At 38.9% G+C, this 19,408-nt stretch overlaps 1 protein-coding gene and 1 long non-coding RNA gene across 4 annotated transcripts; both read left to right on the forward strand.

Annotated features, from left to right (window-relative positions):
- The first annotated feature begins 3,785 nt into the window (after positions 1-3,785).
- On the forward strand, positions 3,786-15,005 carry LOC125289155. 3 transcript variants are annotated; one of them, XR_007192586.1, is made up of 4 exons: positions 3,786-3,871; positions 6,906-6,945; positions 14,366-14,843; positions 14,951-15,005. It is a non-coding gene; the product is annotated as an uncharacterized LOC125289155 (long non-coding RNA). The 3 variants fall into 3 exon arrangements; XR_007192587.1 differs by lacking the exons at positions 14,366-14,843; positions 14,951-15,005 and adding exons at positions 10,059-10,172; positions 10,255-10,808; XR_007192585.1 differs by lacking the exons at positions 14,366-14,843; positions 14,951-15,005 and adding an exon at positions 10,059-10,808.
- A 10-nt stretch (positions 15,006-15,015) lies between these two features.
- LOC125289154 lies at positions 15,016-18,439 on the forward strand. The gene is made up of 9 exons (XM_048235856.1): positions 15,016-15,166; positions 15,254-15,379; positions 15,500-15,574; positions 16,303-16,370; positions 16,816-16,899; positions 17,027-17,091; positions 17,374-17,468; positions 17,642-17,751; positions 18,229-18,439. Exons 1-9 carry the CDS (start codon positions 15,058-15,060, stop codon positions 18,259-18,261), a joined length of 765 nt encoding a protein of 254 aa, XP_048091813.1. The 5' UTR covers positions 15,016-15,057; the 3' UTR covers positions 18,262-18,439.
- Positions 18,440-19,408: the final 969 nt, after the last annotated feature.

Consider the following 19,408-nt stretch of genomic DNA (forward strand, 5'->3'; position numbering starts at 1 on the left):
TCAGCCCGATATCGGTATCTGCAGATAAAAGCTTCATAACTTAATTATCGGCATCGGCCAATATGGACATTTCTGCCAATGTGCCTGGCCGATAAGGTGACCTGTTAATTATGCGCACGTGAAGCAACTGTTTACGTTACTATGAGTGCCAACAACATACTTCAACATGGTTGTGTGGCAGTATTTTCAAATTCTAGAAACTGATAACAAAACTGCTATTTGCAGGGCTTGTAAAGTACCAGTGATGCGAGGAGGGGGTAAATCCATACTCTTTTAACGTTAACAATTTAATTACACATCTTAAGAGCCATCATCCTCAACTCCAAGCACTAATCCAGAAAAAACGGCACCAGCTAAAACCGTGACGACGCATTGCTAAGCTTTTGTTTACAATGGCAATCAGTTTCTAAACTGTGTAACGTTAGCTAACGTTAGAAAGCTAGCTTGAGGTTCATGAAGTCCAGAATGAAGGCTGACATTTTAAGCTTACAGGGTTACAGCTGCATTTCTGTTCATTGAGAACAATGAGTCATATTGTCAACAACACTTCTTGGGGAACTGTCTTGTAGGCTACTGTTAAAGTATGACATTTACATGTTTATGTGACAATTTTAGGCTACTTAATAAATGTGCCATATTTGAAATAATTTAAATATTTTTCATGAGTGTATGTATATTTCTAAAATGATACAGGGTTGAATCAAAGTAAAGTTGTTAATGTCAATCAACAGCAAGTAGCCTACACTATCATAATAACAGTTTAATTGTAGTACAGGAGACTTTTCAATTAATAAAAATTAGAGGTGAATATTGGCATCGGCCAAAATGAGCTTGTAAATATCGGCATCGGCCAAAATGAGCAAATATTTGCTGTACAGAATAAAATAAAGAAACAAAAAAGAAATAAAACAGAAAAACAGACAACAACGACATTAGGAGACATGTAGAGTTACAGACAGCCCAGAGGAAACTTTTGCTTCTCATTTGTATCCCTTCTGTTGCTAAAGAGGCAAAATGGTGATTCTCTTTTAAGGATCATTTAAGTATTACTTTTGTCACAATTATTTCTCCTAATTTTGCCTTAGGAGAAATAAAACAAGCAAAAGATGAGACACATAACAATAAGACAAGTAGGAGTCACATAAGAGATATTAGTTTGAGAAGCAGGAGAAATAATGGAGATCTCTTATATGTTTGAGTGTAGTCTCATTTACAACTTGTTTCTCCTTAGGAGAGTAGAGCAGATGGAGTCACATAAGAGATATTAGTTTGAGAAGCAGGAGAAATACGGGAGATCTCTTATATGTTTGAGTGTAGTCTCATTTACAACTTGTTTCTCCTTAGGGGAAATAATAGAGCAAATGAGGAGACATTGCAATGAGAAACTGTTGCGAAGTAGGAGTTACAATTGAAATATCAGTTTGAGGGTCAAAAAATAGGGCACTCCATAGCATTTCAAACTTTTATTTTATAAAACAAAGCAAAACAGTTGTACTTTAAAAATGGACTTTAAGCAATGGGAGCTTGCACAGATGCACTTTAAAATGGACTTCAAGCAATGGAAGCATGTTAATGCCTTGATATGTTCTTTGTATAATGTATAAATTCTTATTTATTTATTTTTTGTGTGTGATTGTGTATGTGAGTATTATTTTTAAAAGCTGCACAAGCAAATTGCATTGTACGGACCAACTGCACAATGACAATCTATGCAAACAAAAGACTATCTATAAATCATACAACATGGAGAAATGAACTAATAAACAATAACATAAACAAACTGAACTTGTGCCAAAGCGTGCCATACTGTGTACAATGGTGGATGAAAGCGTGGGCTGGTCAATCTGCGTCTTTTATCCTGGTGGTGGAACCAACCAAAGGGAGGAGGGAGAGAAGAGCAGAAAATAGAACATTGTTAGTTTGTGAGCCACTCAAAAATACAAAGTAAGACATTTGTTTGACCGCCTGCTTTCATAACTGTGGGAATTTTGATACAGCACAAAAAAAGATCAGGCACACCTTATTAATCACTTAAACACAGAATGGGGATGTGATAGCTACCACTCACATTTGCTATATGTTGCCCAATTGAAAAACAGATTTTATTGATATATTTGTCAAGCTTAAACAAGTTTGTTGAATTCCCTCACCTCATCTAGTGAGTAAACTGTATTGTCAGGCTAGGATTAACCCCTATCCAGCTTACCGCTAGGCAAAACCTTGTTTTGGTTGGACTAAGCCTATTCAGTGTAAAAAAAAAAAAAAATAGCATCTGAAAATAGTTTAGTTCAGAGTCCTGATGTCAAAAAAGTAATTTGGGCAATTTTTTTTTTGTCATCTGGGAGCTGGCTCCATAGTCAGAACGCATAACAACTAAATGCAGCGTTGCCTTGTTTAGTTCTGATAGTGGGTTTCAACAGGAACATTTCTCCTGTGATCAGTGAGGTTCAAGTGATGAGTATTTCTGGAACATGTCACACAGTCTCATTGAAGGGCAAATCTGGTGTAAACTGATTCAAAGCCTTGTTGTTCGAGCTCACCAGGCACTGTCCAAAGGACAAAGAACAATAAAATGTGTCATAACCTAGACAAGTTATGGACAAGAAAGTAAAGCTGACTCAATATGGCAAAAAAGCCTTCGGTATCTTCTTTCCATTACAGGGTTTCCCCAGGTTTGACCACCCCAAATAATACTAGACCTTTTTAAGACCACTTACATGAAAATTAAGACCTACATCACACCCATTATGCGGTTGTAAAACACCAGATCAAATCCATAATGACAATTAAAACAACACTTCCTCATGATGTGCTGTCCTCTCCTTTTGACTGATTATGTTGATTCATTGCTGCCAGTGCGAAAACCCAAAGTATTGTTTGCGCATATTCCAAGAAATTAGACTAGTGTAGTTGTCACAATACCAAAATTATTGTTTCGCTACCGATACCACATCAAGAATAGCGATTTCGATACTTCTTCGATAATTCTTAAAAAATCTTTTTGATTTGATTCAGTAATATTGAATATAGTGTTATCATTCACACCAGTGGGCATCTTAGATTCTACTTGACTCTTTCCACACACACAGAAAATGATGGCTTATTTCCTATGTTTCTATTTCATATACCTTCAAATTCATAAAGTGTACAGTTCCCAGCGGGCACCTTGACGTCAATTTGACATCAACAAGTAGTCAAGATTTTGACCACCATGAATGACATGCATGAATATACATAATTTCATTATATTTTGTAATTATTTCCTTGTGGTTGTAAAGAGGCCCAACAAAAGTATCAATCTGACATGTTTTTTCTGGTCCCTACGTCTCAGGTCAATATCATTGACATTAAATCAACGTTGATTTGATGTCAAGAAATTAGACATCTAATTGATGTTAAATTTATGTCAAAACAATGTCTGTTTAAATGTCTGAAAAGGTATGTTTATTGATCATTGTAAATCAACGACTCCTTTTCAACATCTAAAAGACCTAGCAATCCGAATGTATGTGTATGTTTTTACATGTGTGTTTTTATTTATTTAAATGGCATGTTTACATTTAGTTCACAGTTCAAAATGACAGCAGACACTAAAATTGCATATAGGCTACTATAAATGTAAATCAAATTACTCTGAAATTGAAGCTGATTTGTTTAAATAATCATGGACTACAAACTGACTACAAAAAGACGACACATCCTGCCCATATCCCGCGAAAATGTAGCAGATCGGCATAGTTTCTAACGCTCTCACACACAGACTACCACTACTGCTACTGTCTGTCTACTGTACTGACTGTCTGCATGACTGAGATCTTCACCTTCAACATTCAAAACTTCAACTTCGACATTCCTTCACTTCCAAATCCTGGTAAGTAACAAGCTAGCATGCTATTGTTGTTATTGTGTTACTACACTATCCTATACATAGGCTACTGAACTTTAAGGGGTGTAATTTTCCGAATTATGTCGAATAATTTTATTGCCATGCGTTTAACGTTAGCAGCTACCTGTGCTAGCTAGCTAGCTAACTTACCCTGAGGTTAGCTTAACTATAGTTTATTCCGGTATGATGGCAGAAGTCTTTGTGTTCTGTGTGCCAAAACTAAACTATTTATCATGGTAGTGCAGCTACTTCAAATACTGTAAGTAGTGTAAATTATCTACATATAACACTACTGTTAAGCGTGGGAAAAAGGTGGAGGTGGGGGTGGGGCGGGGATTGCACGGAAGGAGATGCATGATATTTCAAGAGTTGGACACCCATTCACTTTACTTTTTTAGCACAGTTAATGTGGACTAAATGCATCAGTTTTTCGTTTTTTTTTTTTTTTCGTTTTTATGAAAATTCCCCTGAATTCCCCATCTAAAACTATACAATAAAGTCTTATTTTTGTTCAGTCTCTCTCAAATGTGAAGGGTTTGTTATATAAACCATATATTTTTGGCATAAAACGTAAACACTACTGCTAACGTAAAGTTAATTACCTACTGCATTACAGATATTGGTTTGTACCGTCACTGTATTCAAGAGTTCAATGATGGAGAAAGTGAACTTTCTTTTGAGATTAACCTTACACCTATCAAAGCCTTTCCCGAAATAGTCACGCTGCCCCTCCATTTTAATTGTTGATGCGCCGAAAGTAGACCTATCGTGCTTATCAAGTGTAACTCTCTGAAGACATTCTTAACTTGTGGGTGTTGGAATTGTTGCTAGGTAGTTAATTTAAGTTCATTCAAAATGTCAGGCCGATTGTATGGCGTGTGCGTCCCGTCACTGCTCGTTTGCATGTTAGCTGTCGCTGCCAGCACGTTCTATACTCAGCGTCGTCCATCCTGGCAAATGAGTTCAAGTGAGGACATAGAGTTAAGTTGTAATTAAACAATTGCAAAAATGATTGCCATAATCTGATTACACCCAAAATACGTCTGGTTTTGGTACTCTACAAATTAATGTTTTACTTTGTTATTTGTTATGCAATGTTAATGGTATACAGATTAAAACATGTTTTCAGTGTCTCTTTAGCTGAAAAATACTTCCAACACGCAGGCCTCTTCCATGAATAGGCACTCTAGTCCTTGAGCTACCCCCTATTTTTGTCAATAGGTACCACTAGAAGGGAGTAACTCCCGTAGTCTCATTTTTGACAAGGTACATAATTCCAGCTATAAGCATTCAATAATGAATACTGAATATTATATTATATAATATAAGAAATGTGCAGAGAGCAGAATTTAAGCATGGCTGCATTGGCTGTGGCTGTGACATGGCTGTGCCATTTCTTATAGATCAAAATGACATAAGCCTAAAAGCTGTTTTGAGTCAAGGCTGTATGTTTAGCCTATTGAATAACATTTTTACAGATTAAAATGACATACGCCTAACAACTGCGTTGAGTTAACTGCGTTGAGTTCTTTATGTTTAGCCTATTGAATAACTTGATGATAGAGAAGACAAATTATTTTGTGGAATGATGCATCTGACATTTGCCATGATATGACTCAAAAACAATCTCTGTCTACCACTTGTCTGTAGCTGGTCATGTGTGGCATTCTGAAACGTCCTTGAATTCGGGACCATTATCACTTGTTTCAATTTGGGATCTTACAGTCAGAATTGTCGTTTGTTTATTCAGTCTAAAGTAGCCTGTGCTGTGCTGTGTGAGAGGGGGAGTGGCTACAGTAGTCCGGAGAAAGCCAATGTGTGCTTATTTTACCGATATATTTAACAATATATTTTGCATTACTAATCCAAACAATGTCAAACTTTGAACTGTACGTACTCATGCCCATAGCAAGACATCTACCAAGTTTGAAATCAATCGGACAAACGGTTCGACAGATATGCGAATAACAGACACACTGACAGACAGACATTCCTGCAATTTATCGATAGATGAACTTCCTTTCTATCTTTAAATTTATATACAGTACAAACTAACTGATTTTCCATTAATTCAATTTTAATTTATTTTTTGGTGGTATAGGACATGTAGTAGAGGACAGTATAATCAGCTCTATGCAGCTGTGGCCTTACCAGTAATATTTTTGAACATCGCCACAAAGCAAACGCAGAAGCTGATCCACTCTTCTGTTAACCTGTCCCCTTAGAAACTGGTATTTGAGTGCATGGAAAAATCTGTGAGTGGAAAAAAACAGGACACATTAACACCTAAAAACTAATAAATCAAGACAAATCAGAGCAAAACAAGACAAAAAGAACTATATTAAGGAAAATGTATGAATATGCCTTAAGATAATTGGTGACACGGTTCCTGCCAAGCTGAGCGTCAAGGTCTTTGCAGATACCATAAAAACGGCCACAAATCATAACATATATTGTTGTTGTTACTGCGTTGAGTTAACTGCGTTGAGTTCTTTATGTTTAGCCTATTGAATAACTTGCTGATAGAGAAGACAAATCATTTAGTGGAATGAAGCATCATCAGTAAATTTGCAACAATGTGAAAACAATCTCTGGTAGCCTGTAAGTATTTTTTGTTTGAAATAGCCTGCTATAGTTCTGACTGTTTTCCAAAACAGTCATTCTTGCATAGTACTTTGTTTCTAAACTTCAGTAGTCTGGACTAAGGTGGTTAATGATGTATAGTGATGAACAAAGGGAGACCGCACACTCTAGCAGCTCATATGCCAGTAGTTTAATACAACCAACGTTTCGGCCTGTGGCCTTTCTCAAGTCTTACTGTCTTAATGATGTATAGTAACACGTGGACTGGCACACCTGCATATAACAGAGACTTAATGATGGACTACCTTAGTTTAATCTGTGAATCATCTGTTTTTTTTTTTTTTCATTGGTTCATATAGGCTGATAAGGAGTTAACAAATTAACAATGATTGTAAAATGATTTCCTAAGCATGTGAAATATTTTCAATTATTTCAGAGCACCAACACCGGAAGCCTTCACAGATTTGAATATCAGAGTAAGTAGCCATCCACATACACTGTCCCATGACATTTTAGATTTAGTGTTTCCTCTAGATTTTTTTAAATAGATAGATAGATAGATACTTTATTGATCCCCAAGGGGAAATTCAAGGTCTCAGTAGCATACAGACATCACACACAACATGCACTTACAGCAGAAAAAGTAATATACAAGAAAACTCCACTGTACAATAGAGACAGTAGAAGATAAACATGATATTAAAATACTAAAATGCTAAATTCTAAATATACTATAAAAACTAAATCAAATATAAAAGTGGCAGCAGCCCATCCGCCCCCCGGAAAAAAAAAAGGTTACAAGGCTACCATATGAAAAAACTTGGGGGTGTCACTCCCGGGATTTAAAAAAAAAAATTCTAGTTGATCAATGTCATGTTAAATGGTGTGATTAGCAATAACTCTGCTATGAAACAGAGACATTAATTTTTCTGGTCAGTGAGGTTTAAATGAATTAGTTCCTGAATCGGATCCCATTTAATGTGACTTCAGAGGGCTTGAGAGGGATAGGATTTAAACCGTGGCGGACCGCCATGCTAAAATAAATGTAGAGGAAACACTGGATATTCCTTTCCCTGTTCTACAACAACAACCAAATAACATGATCATGCTGATGGCTGATAGCTTTTGCTCTTCCCAAATACAAGTAGCCAGGTGAGATGTTTGCAACTACATTACTTTTCATCAATCCAGTTGCAGTAGGCCTAGTAGGCCACTAACAACTAATAACTAATTTTCATCTTTCGATTAGTCGATTAATCTAAACGACTAATTAAAACAAAAAGTCAAGTGTTTGTTGTTTCATGATGTCCATTTTATTTTGAACTCAACTGAAGGGCCAAAATGTAAAATGTCACCTGTGCCATAAACAATATCAGTAACTTAAATGTTACCAAATAATACAATTTGGTAACATATTTTGGGTGTAATCAGATTATGGCAATCATTTTTGCAATTGTTTAATTACAACTTAACTCTATGGAAAATGATGGCTTATCTCATGTTTCTATTTGATATATTTTGGAATTCATATAAAGTTATTTTGTTAATAATGTATAGTATTTTATAATCTGCATAATTATTAGTGGCTAAAAAAAATTGTAATTTGAATACTTCATATTGATTTTTAAAGTATTACACTTAGGTGTAATTGAGTGCCTGTCACTTTAAGAAATACGTGAGAGCCTTCAGTCTCACAGTTTTAGGTTAGTTAATGATTAACGGCCACACCCCCAATGTCACATCCAGCATGTATGCCAAGACGCGCACATGCACATGCTGAACTGCAGTGTCAACACTCCTCTCATTTTAGGCTGAGTTAAAATATACACATCAACCTACCGAAATCAAAGCTCCTATTGCTACTTTGAACCGGTGTGGAAGTATTCATTCAATCACGTCAAATAAAACTAACTTAGCCTACTCAACTTAGCAAGTGAAAAGATGATCTAGTTACAGTCCAAAGTTACTTTAAGGCTTAAAATGCACATTGATAAGTACATATTCCATGAACACTAACCTTGGGTCTCTTCGGAGTGTGCTGAAACGATCAAATTATCATTCAAAATAAAAGCCCCCCGAAACAGAAAAGGAAAAGGCCAAAAAGAGTAAATAACATAAGGAATGCATTAATAGTAATATTTTTTAAAAATAGATCGATAATCGAATCGAATCGTGACTTTAAAATCGAAAATTGCATCGAATCGAGGATTTGGAGAATTGTGACACCCCTACTCGGTATCATGTTTCAACACACTTTAGGTCAATATCACACCGAACTTCTCCTTTAATGCCTGATAAAAGGAGCAAAATGCTGTTCTGTTTCACCTGAGGGGGCGCTAAAATCTATTTTTTATTGTAAATGTTTATTTTGGTGTTCGTAAAACACCTGTAACTACATGCATTTATTCTGTGAATGGGACTTGGGACAATATTGGTACTTACACACTAAATGTCCATATACTTAGCTATTTCCACATTGATTTGTATGGTCCTACTAGCAATATTGGTACTTACACACTAAATGTCCATATACTTAGCTATTTCCTCATTGATTTCTATGGTCCTACTAGCTTCCCCACATACCATTCCAGTTGGCTGAAAATGACACACAAGTACAGGTGTACATAAGGCCCATCTGGCTACACTGAGCTACTTGAGCTTGGTTGGCTATACTACTTCCTCAAAATAATTGTTAGGCTATAGGCTACATAATACACACCGCGCCAACTGTCACAGATCGCGCAGCAGGGTACTTCCCTGTCTCTTGACATGAGTGAAACCCCCTAGGCTACTGCCCAATCTAGGCTACCTGCGTTGTGTAGGCTACATAGTAAACAAACAACAGAAGAGCATTGTCATGACCTCGTGAGTGCTAACTCTGCAGAACCGAACTCTTGCAATACTGCCAAGACATATGCCCACCAATGAATGCTTAGTCGCTTACCCCATGACAGTGGAAGGCCAACTAGAAGAAATGTCCCCTCCTGGCAAAGTTAGCAATCCTACTTGAGTGTGCCTGCGACTTCTGTGCCATCCAAGCGGGTGTTTTCCGCAGCTGGACTACCGGTAATTGTTAATAGGTTGTGTTCGCGTCTCCTCCCTGACCATGTTGGCATGTTCAATATGACGTGTCTAACTAAGGCTTGATTGAAAATAATTTGACATGTAGCATTTTTTTTTTTAAATCCAATGAGCATCTGGTTTGGCGATGTAGAAACGCACTGTCGTGCTTATAATTTTTTGTTTCTTCCAATTAGCCTACCATAGTCCTTTGTAAGTTACCCGCGAAACTAAGCATATGTTTACCTCACAAACTTTGATTTGGTCGCTACAGCTTAGCCGTTTATCTGCGTTGAGCGTTTACTCTATAGATATGAAAATGATTCATACACTGTCACTAGTCACTCGCAATTCACTGACGTCAGGACGTGAAGGAGCCACAGCCATTAAAACGTTTCTTGCAGAATCGCTGCAGTGTGATGGCATATCTAAGGAACTACAGGAAGCGTACTGCTGAAAGGGCGCGCACAGCGCACAAACTGATGTGGAGGTGAATTACCGTGAGCAATATTTAAAATGTTTCTTGCAGAATCGCTGCAGTGTGATGGCTTATCTAAGGAACTGGAGGAAGCGTACTGCTGAAGTCCTTGCACTGGCTGACTTGAGTGAAGAGGATGGAATGCTGGAGAGTGTGGATGAGGAGGTATTGTCACCTTCATTGTTACCTTCATTGTCACCTGATCACTCAGATATTGAATACTCAGATGTGGTGTGGTCTGACTCAGACACCCAAATTCTGTCCGATGAGTCCTCAGAAGAAACTGTTCCTGATCTGGGTGAGGAGCTTGCAGCCTGGGCCACCAGGAACAGCTGCAAGCGAACTGCTCTTAATGAGATGTTAGAGATCCTAAGGCGACAAGGACATCGGCTCCCAAAGGATTCCCGAACACTGTTGCAAACACCAAAGAAAGTGGTAACAGTTGAAAAATGTGGTATGCCTACTTTGGTGTTGCTTCTGGCATATTAAATGTTTTGTCTCAGCATCCAGGAATCGTTGAGCACCTACATTTGTGCTTTAACATTGATGGTGTGCCACTGTTTAAATCTTCCAACTTGCAAATGTGGCCCATACTCTGCAACTTTGACAACTTTGTTCCTTTCATTGTGGCCATCTACTGTGGAGGTTCTAAACCAAATTCAGTGGAGGACTACTTAAGTGACTTCCTCCAGGAGTTGCAGCAGTTGCAGGAAGATGGCATGGTTCATGGAGGCAAAGCAATTTCAATTTCAATTTCAATGGAGCTTTATTGGCATTACTCAATGAAGCAGTGTTGCCAAAGCAAACATAACAAAACAACACAGATACAACATCTGTTTACAAAATAAAAAATACAAATAAAATAATAATAATAACAAAATGATAATAATTAAAAGAGAAAATAATAAATGAAATGTATAATGATGCAGTATTACTATATACTGTATATTTATCAATGTGCTATCATGGGTATTGGTTATTGATATAAAGCAAAGCATGTCACAATATGGGTCACTCACTTCCTCGATTTATGACATGTTAACAGGTACTGCGCAGCGAGTTTTACACAACTTGTATGGGAGCTTGTCTTCATTTTCTAATAGTTCAAACTGAGGTATAATTTGGCTGAATTGAAAGAAATAATGGTTCCTGACTGTGTTGAATTTACTGCATTCAGTGAGGAAGTGTTTTTCATCTTCTACTACTCCCTCACTGCACTGCAAACACAACCTTTCTTCCCTAGGAATTTGCCTGTGTCTTCCCATTTCTAAGGCCAGAGAGTGTTCACTTAATCTATAGGATGTTAGTAATTTTCTTTGTTTGTACTCGGTAATTTCTTTTAGATAAGATGCAAATTCATAATTGGTTTTGATTTTTTGGAAACATTTCAATTTGTTGGATTGTTCAATATTGTTTAGCCAATATTTGTAATATTCTTCTTTTGTTAATTTTTCGTTATGTTTTAACTTTGCCTGAGACATGTCAGTTGTATTCTGATATAAGATAATCAAAAGGATCTCTCTCTGGGTGGGTTCTCCTCTGTAGAAGGGCACTGTGATTATATTCCTCTGGTTTTGAGGACAGTACATGGTGATAGAATTTGCATGCTCTTTTTTGAATATAAACTAATAGTGGATATCTTCCAAGTTCTGCTCTGCATGCAATATTTGTTGCATTCCTGTGTACCCCCAAGATGTTCTTACAGAATTCCAGGTGTAGTGTTTCTGCTGGGCTTTTGTCCCATAGCTCATAATTATCATATTTTCACTGTCTGTGAAAGCATTCATATGTGATGCTCCTGCCAGGGCATTCTTGAAGTGCATCAAGAACCACAACAGTTACCATTCTTGTGAGCGATGCACTATCAGAGGCACTTATGACGGAAGGGTTGTTCTTGGGGCCAAAGAACCAGATGCAGTTCCAAGGACTGAAGACTGTTTCACTCAGTTGGTGTATGATTATTATCAAGTTAAGATATCCCCACTGTCTGTTGCTGGAATCTCGTGCATCCATGGGTTTGCCTTGGACTACATGCACTTGGTGTGTTTGGGTGTGGTTCGGAGAATGTTGCATTTCATGAAGCAAGGGCCAAATACATGCAAATTGTCATTTCAACAAAGGAGCAGGATTTCAGATCATCTGAAATCATTGAATGGAAAGTTGCCAAGGGAGTTTTCTCGCCAGCCAAGGGGTTTGCAGGAACTTGACAGGTGGAAGGCCACCGAATTCAGACAGTTCCTTCTTTACACAGGACCAGTAGTTTTGAGGGATGTTCTTGCGCCTACTGTCTACAAGCATTTTCTTGCACTCACAGTCGTCATGTCAATTCTGTTAAACTCTGATGATGTGCTGCGGAATGAGTATTTAGGGTATGCCAGAGATTTGACTGTGTACTTTGTTGAAAAGTCTGAAGAGATTTTTGAAAAACCTTTGCTGTGTACAATGTACACTCGCTGACCCACCTGCCAGACGATGTTGAGCATTTCCAGTGTTCCCTGAACAATGTTTCAAGCTTTCCATTTGAAAATTACCTCCGGACACTGAAGAAAATGGCAGGCAAAGTCGAAATCCTATCGCTCAGGTTGCCAAACGCTTAACAGAGCTGGAGAAGTCAACGACACACAGAGGTGTAGCTGTAGCCAAAGAGATGTTCACTTGTGTATCTACCACATTAAGGGATGGCTGTTTCCTTCTGGACAACGAGGATTTTGCCTTTGTGAAGGAAAAACGTTCAGACGGCTCTTTGGTTTGTGATGTGATACAACATAATGATACAGAGAGTTTCTTTGATGACCCCTGTGATTCCAGACTACTCAACATCGTTCGTGTTAGAGACCTCAGCAGAGCAAAGCGCCAACTGATCACGAGGCACAAGTTACACCGTAAAGTTGTCTGCCTGCCACTCCGCCGTGAGGCAACCAACTCAGGGTATGTTCTATTTCCAATGCTACATGGAGTAGAACGAAGTTGAACTGTACGTCTCCACCACCACTGGACTGCCACCTGCCTCAGCCTTCACCACTGAACTGCCACCTGCTACACCTATAGGTCCCACCGCCATTGGGCTGCCTCCTGCCTGAGTCTTCACCACACTGCTACCACCTGCCACTCACTCTGCCACCACGTCATGGTTCCAGGTCTAGCACCACGGAAACACCACACAATCGTCCCAGGTCCAGAGCCACCACCACCAATAGACTGCTTCAGCCTCCACCACACTGCTGCCACCTGCTACTCACTCTGCCTCTACCACACTGCTGCCACCTGCTACTCACTCTGCCTCCATTGCCAAGCTGGGCCACCAGGAACAGCTACAGGCAAACTGCACTTAACCTGCCACTCACTCAGCCACCGCCGAGTTACCACCTGCTACACCTTTAGCCCCCTCCATCATTGGGCTGTAGACCAACTTCAACAGCTTAACAGACAGCTAACTTGTGAGGGAAAAACAAAAACCGAACTACATAAAAGCAAAACCTACTGATCTCAAAGTTCCTCACACTGTTGCCACTCAGGTCCTGCACCATGGAAACACCACGTCATGGTTCCAGGTGTAGCACCACGGAAACACCACACAATCGTTCCAGGTCCAGAGCCACCACCACCAATGGACTGCTTCAGCCTCCACCACACTGCTGCCACCTGCTACTCACTCTGCCTCCACCTGCTACTCACTCTGCCTCCACCTGCTACTCACTCTGCCTCCACCACACTGCTGCCACTCTGCCTCCACCACACTGCTGCCACCTGCTACTCACTCTGCCTCCACCACACTGCTGCCGCATAGTTGCCACCTGCTACACCTTTAGCCCCCACCATCATTGGGCTGCCTTCAAAAAACAAGTCGTAATAATAATTTGTTTCAATCAATTCAATTCAGTTCACTATTCATATGTCAACATGGTCAGGATGGAGACGTGAACAATGCTAACAATGAACTAGCATTCATTAATAGGCATATGTCTTGGCAGTATTGCAAGAGTTTGGTTCTGCCGAGTTAACAGTCACGAGATCATGACAATGCTCTTCTGTTTGTTTGCTATGTAGCCCACACAACTCAGGTAGCCTACATCGGGCAGTAGCCTAGGGTGTTTCACTCATGTTAGCGACAGAGAAATACCCTGCTGCGCGATTTGTGACAGTTGCTGTGGTGTGAATTATGTAGCCTATAGCCTAACACATCAGAACTGCGCGAAAATAACTATATTCAGTGCCTACTTAATTTTCAGTCCGTTCTATTTTTCTACATTTTGTTAATACTTTTGTGCCTGTCCACTACAGCTATATTTTGCATATTGTGCTGATACGTCAACTGGGCTAAAAGGGATGTTACCTTCCTTCTCTCACTGCATTCTCAGAATCTCATCCTGTTCCTCCTATATCCGATGAATTCGGTGGATTGAAGAGATGAGTTCTTCCATCTTTGCATCTTGGCTGGCTAGTCTAACTTCCCGCTTTTTCTGCGCGCTCTTGAATTTGAAGCGACTAGCTATGCGGAACTGCTAACGTTGATGGGAGGTGTAGTTTTTATGCTGCATTCGCGATGTGATTTCTGTTAGCACCAGTAATGTTTCTTGATGTGTGCGAATGTGTCACCTTTTTCAGCCCTTCTGAGTTCGCAGGTCTGTAACCACTGTGCCGCCACCTGTTACTCACTCAGCCTCCACCCTCCTGCCTCAGCCTTCGCCACTGTGCCGCCACCTGCCTCTCACTCAGCCTCCACCCTCCTGCCTCAGCCTTCACCACTGTGCCGCCACCTGTTACTCACTCTGCCACTACCGCTATTAAGCTGCCACCTCCCACTCAGCATCCACCGCCGAGCTGCCTCCTGCCTCAGTCGGTAACATTGACAAGTATAGATAAGCACAACAATATAGTAGTGTAAGAGTTCTCGTACTTGCACTGGCCTGAATCCAGACTAAAGATTTTACCTCTCTGTCAAGGTTTTGTCATGTGGGTTCGTGCTGTTTGGAGGGAGAGAGATAAAGAAGAGGAAGGAGTTAGGGTTAGGGTTAGGGTTACTAACCCAAAGTCCTGGGTGATTGATCATATGGTGCATTGGCCACCTGGTATTGACGCCATGAAAGCAATCAAAGAAATGCAAAAGCCAGAGGAAAAGTGGAGGAAATGTCCTCTAATAAAACTGAAATTAGCATCATGTAAGTCAACATCAATTGCTGTAATAAAGACTTACTTTGCATTCACTTTTCATAATCATTATAGTTGATGCATGATTTTCATTGCAGTGGACAACGAGGAGTGTGAGCTCTATAACTTCTCCACAACTGCTGAGGGTAGTGACGATGAGCTTCCCATTCATTCTAAGCCCAAGAGAATAGGGAAAAAAAAGACTTATGATGACTTTGTTCAAGGTATGATAATGAAACCGTAGTGTAACAGATCCAAAATAGTTTGTGTTTAACACTGAGACTTCTAAGCAGGAACTTTTTAGTTCTGTGAGTGCGTTAAGGTGGCTGTTTCATGTTACACAGATGATGAAGATGAACTAATTGCTGATACCCCACCGAATCGCCAATTGACTTCTGAGGCAAATTCACTGGGACATGGTAAGTAGGCCAATTATATCTTAAACTAAAACATCAACATTTTTTTTTTTTTTGGACTGAGGTTACAAAATGGTTGTCCTCATGTAATGAAGATTTTCAGTTGGATTTATGTACAGTACTACTGGGTGACTTGGAGAAAAATGGAACTAGTATAAAAAATATTGTTATCTTTTTGGGGAAATTATTTATAATTAGAACAGAGGAGCTAAAATGCCTTAACCTACCCAGATTTAAACAATATGTTAGGTCTTACTCGATGACAGAGTGCTTAATGGCATATGATATGGACAGGAAACAATATATGGAAAGATGGGTAAAAATTAAAGAAGCAGAAGGATGGGATAAATAGAAGATCTGGGTAAGATTTGCGATAATATACATTTTGATATCGGGATGGCTGTTTCTTTTTGGAGAGTAAAGGGGGTGGGGGGTTACATCTTTTGTGTGTGAGTGTTTTTTTTTTTTCTTTCTTTCTTTCTTTGTCCTTTATGTCCATTTGTTTTTTGTTTGTAATTTGCTGTAAAAAAAATAAAGAAAAAGGAAAAAAAAACAACAACAAAAAACATCAACATGTAAATGTGCAGTTTTGTAAACATCAACATGTAAATGTGCAGTTTTGTAAACATCAACATGTAAATGTACAGTTTTGTAAACATCAACATGTAAATGTGCAGTTTTGTAAGTGAAGTCAGTTGCTTAATGTTGTCACACTGTTTGCAATCAAACAGGCCCCTCCCTGCCACTGCCGCCGAAGAAAGTTATGTCCACACAGGAGAAACACCAAGAGCACACCAGGGTAAGACCACGCCATCATTCCAGGTCCAGGTCCAGATCCATACAGACATCACGTCGTCGTTCCAGGTCCTGGTCTAGACCCATAGAGACACCTCACCATCATTCCAGGTCTAGGTCCAGACCCATAGAGACACCATGCCATCGTTCCAGGTCCTGGTCCAGACCTGTAGAAACACCACGTCATCGCTCCAGGTCATGGTCTAGACCCGTAGAGACACAAGGTCGTCGTTCCAGAGGAGATGTCTTCCCAATGGAAGAGAAAATTAAGTGTGTTCAAACAAAAATAGCTGCCGCATTGAAAAAAAAATACTTGTGCAGAATATGATGTGATATTTCTGTCTTTGGTCTGACTTTCAGAGTTCCAAAAGCGAGTGCTGTATTTACTAACTGATATGAGAGCAAAGCTCTCTGAAGCTGGCCGTTTTTATGAGTCTCCCCATTCCCAGTTCCATTTACAGGTCACTGACTCTGTAAACCAGCTTCAGGAGCTGAACAGACAGCTAGCTAGCCATGAAACACAAAAACGCATGGTAGGTTACTGCCAAAAAGGAAAACAAACCTTTGCAAACAGATGTAATTATTCCATATGCAATATCTTATTCACATATTCTTGTACCTCATATACATTTCTGCATATTTGCAAAATTCTTCCTTCAGACAGCTCAGATGTCAAAGATTGGTGGCGCTACCCCACGAGAAAATGTAAATAATGTAAGGAAAAGGTCAGTCTCTGAAGTTGTGCTGTTAATATCTTCAAATGTAGGAACTTTTTTTTCTTAAATGAAACGCCAACATTTTGTGAAATTAGCTTATTCACAGTCTCCCTCATGTTAGAGCTAGGTACGATGAGACAATCTTCTCCTGTCTTTGTGCAGTAACGGGCAGCCTATTGTTTAGGTTAATTGTGTGCTTCACCTCACTGTGTGCTCTGTGTGTACCTCTGGACAACGTACCTCTTATTTCACATTTCTTGTTGTTAAACTTTGTTTATTATTTATTGACAGAGTGCTCACAAATGGCCTCATGTCCATTATGAATATGGATGGGGCTGGGGACAAACTCCCGTTTAGAAGTATGAATCTCTACAAGGTCATGATAGGTAATTATATGTTCTATTTGTGCTCCTACATCACCTACAGCTTTTGACCGACTTATGTCATTGAATATTTTTTTAATAATTTTTTTTGTAATGATAAAGCGTATTCTCTACATGATTTTTTTATTTTGATCAGTATTGGCAAGATATATGGCAGTTACTGTTCAATTTTTCAGGTGCCATCCAGAAGTCACAGCCTGGCACCTCTGAAGCGTCTATTGGTAGCCTGATGGCAAACTATTTGCGAGTTGCACCAGACAGAAGAGGGGGCACTGGGCGCCTGAAGGTAAGAGCTGCTGCGAACAACAATGTAGATTTAGGCCCATTAGTGTGTCTTACCCCACCCCCTTCATCTTACACCTTGTTCCTCGAAAGAGTGGCAAGACAGGGGTGAAAATATTCCCCTTGGAAATGAGACACCACTACCTTACATAGGGTAGAGCCCGGACGAATGTGATGTTTTGAAATTGCTGCTCTCTCGCTTTGAATGAATGGCATGCTCATATTCTACAATTCAGTGCAAAACTGTACTAGCATTGAAATGAGATCCTGACATATGACACTATTAACACAGATATTAACAAAAGGTTTGACTTGATCCATTGTCATATATTAGTACGCATCTGCACCTCTGACTACTGCATGTGATTAGACTATATTGTGGGTTTTCTTTTCGTTGTCTATATGGAGTATTTTTTCCTATTACTGATAGACAGGGCCCGTTTTAATGTTTGCTTTCTTTTTCTCTTGTTTCCTTTCACAGACACTTGAAAGCTCTGGAAGTGTGAATCCATAAGCGCCCCCACTGTACAATGTTTATATGTGTGGGCTGTTTAGGTTACATACTGTATACAATGTTTCTACATGTAGGCTGTGTTTAGGTTACTATACATACATACAGTATGTATGTATGTGTGTATATATATATACTCTACCAGTCAAAAGTTTGGAGACACTTAGAAATTTCTATTATAGACAGAAATCTCCATTATAGACAGAATACCAGCTGAAATCAGTTGCATTGTTTGTTTTTTAATTAGGGCAGCAGTTTTCAGATCACATTATGTGCTTACATCATTGCAAAAGGGTTGTCCAATGTTTTTTAATTAGCCTTTTAAAATTATAACAGATTAGTGAACAGAATGTGCCTTTGCAACATTGGATGAATCATGGATAATGGATAATGTAGATATTGCATTAAAGATCAGCCATTTCATTCTATAACGGTCAAGAACCCTTTTGCAATTATGTAAGCACATAATGCAATCAGAAAACTGGTGCCCTGTGTCACGGACTGAGCCATGACATCTAAAAAAAAAATACAATGCAACTCATCTCAGCTGGTATTCTGTTTATAATGGAGTGTAATGGAAATGTCTAAGTGTCTCCAAACTTTTGACTGGTATATATATAGGTATATATATATATATAAGAGTTTGATTCCAAAACGCTATATAACATTATTTAATCGTGTATTTCAGGTAATATCAATCAGATTGCAGTTGTGTTGTTTTGATTGAGTACAGATAAATCAAATAACAATTCCAAATTACAGTTATACTGAAATTAATTGGAAAACAAAATGTTTTATGAACATTCATTAAAATGGTGGATATAGCGTTTTGGAACCAAACTCTTCATATATTAGGGGCTGTTTGTGTTTATACTGTATTGTAATCCCTTTTTTATTATTATTCTTCCATGGTATAATTACAAGGGATGCAAAGCACTGTACTTCTTAGTTTTCTTTTTAGGGTCATTCCGTGTCGAATCAGATCAGGTTGTTGCTGTACCGTGTACATCAAGAATGGGTCCCAAAATCATGGCCTGTAAAGCATCTGTTGAAATCATGTCTTCATATTACACTTCATATTACACTGCTCAAAAACTTTAAAAAACATATCAGATCGAAATGGGAAAAAAACAATCATTAATTTTCTTCA

The sequence above is a fragment of the Alosa alosa genome, chromosome 24, assembly GCF_017589495.1.
Source record: "Alosa alosa isolate M-15738 ecotype Scorff River chromosome 24, AALO_Geno_1.1, whole genome shotgun sequence".
Classification (NCBI taxonomy): Eukaryota; Metazoa; Chordata; class Actinopteri; order Clupeiformes; family Clupeidae; genus Alosa; species Alosa alosa.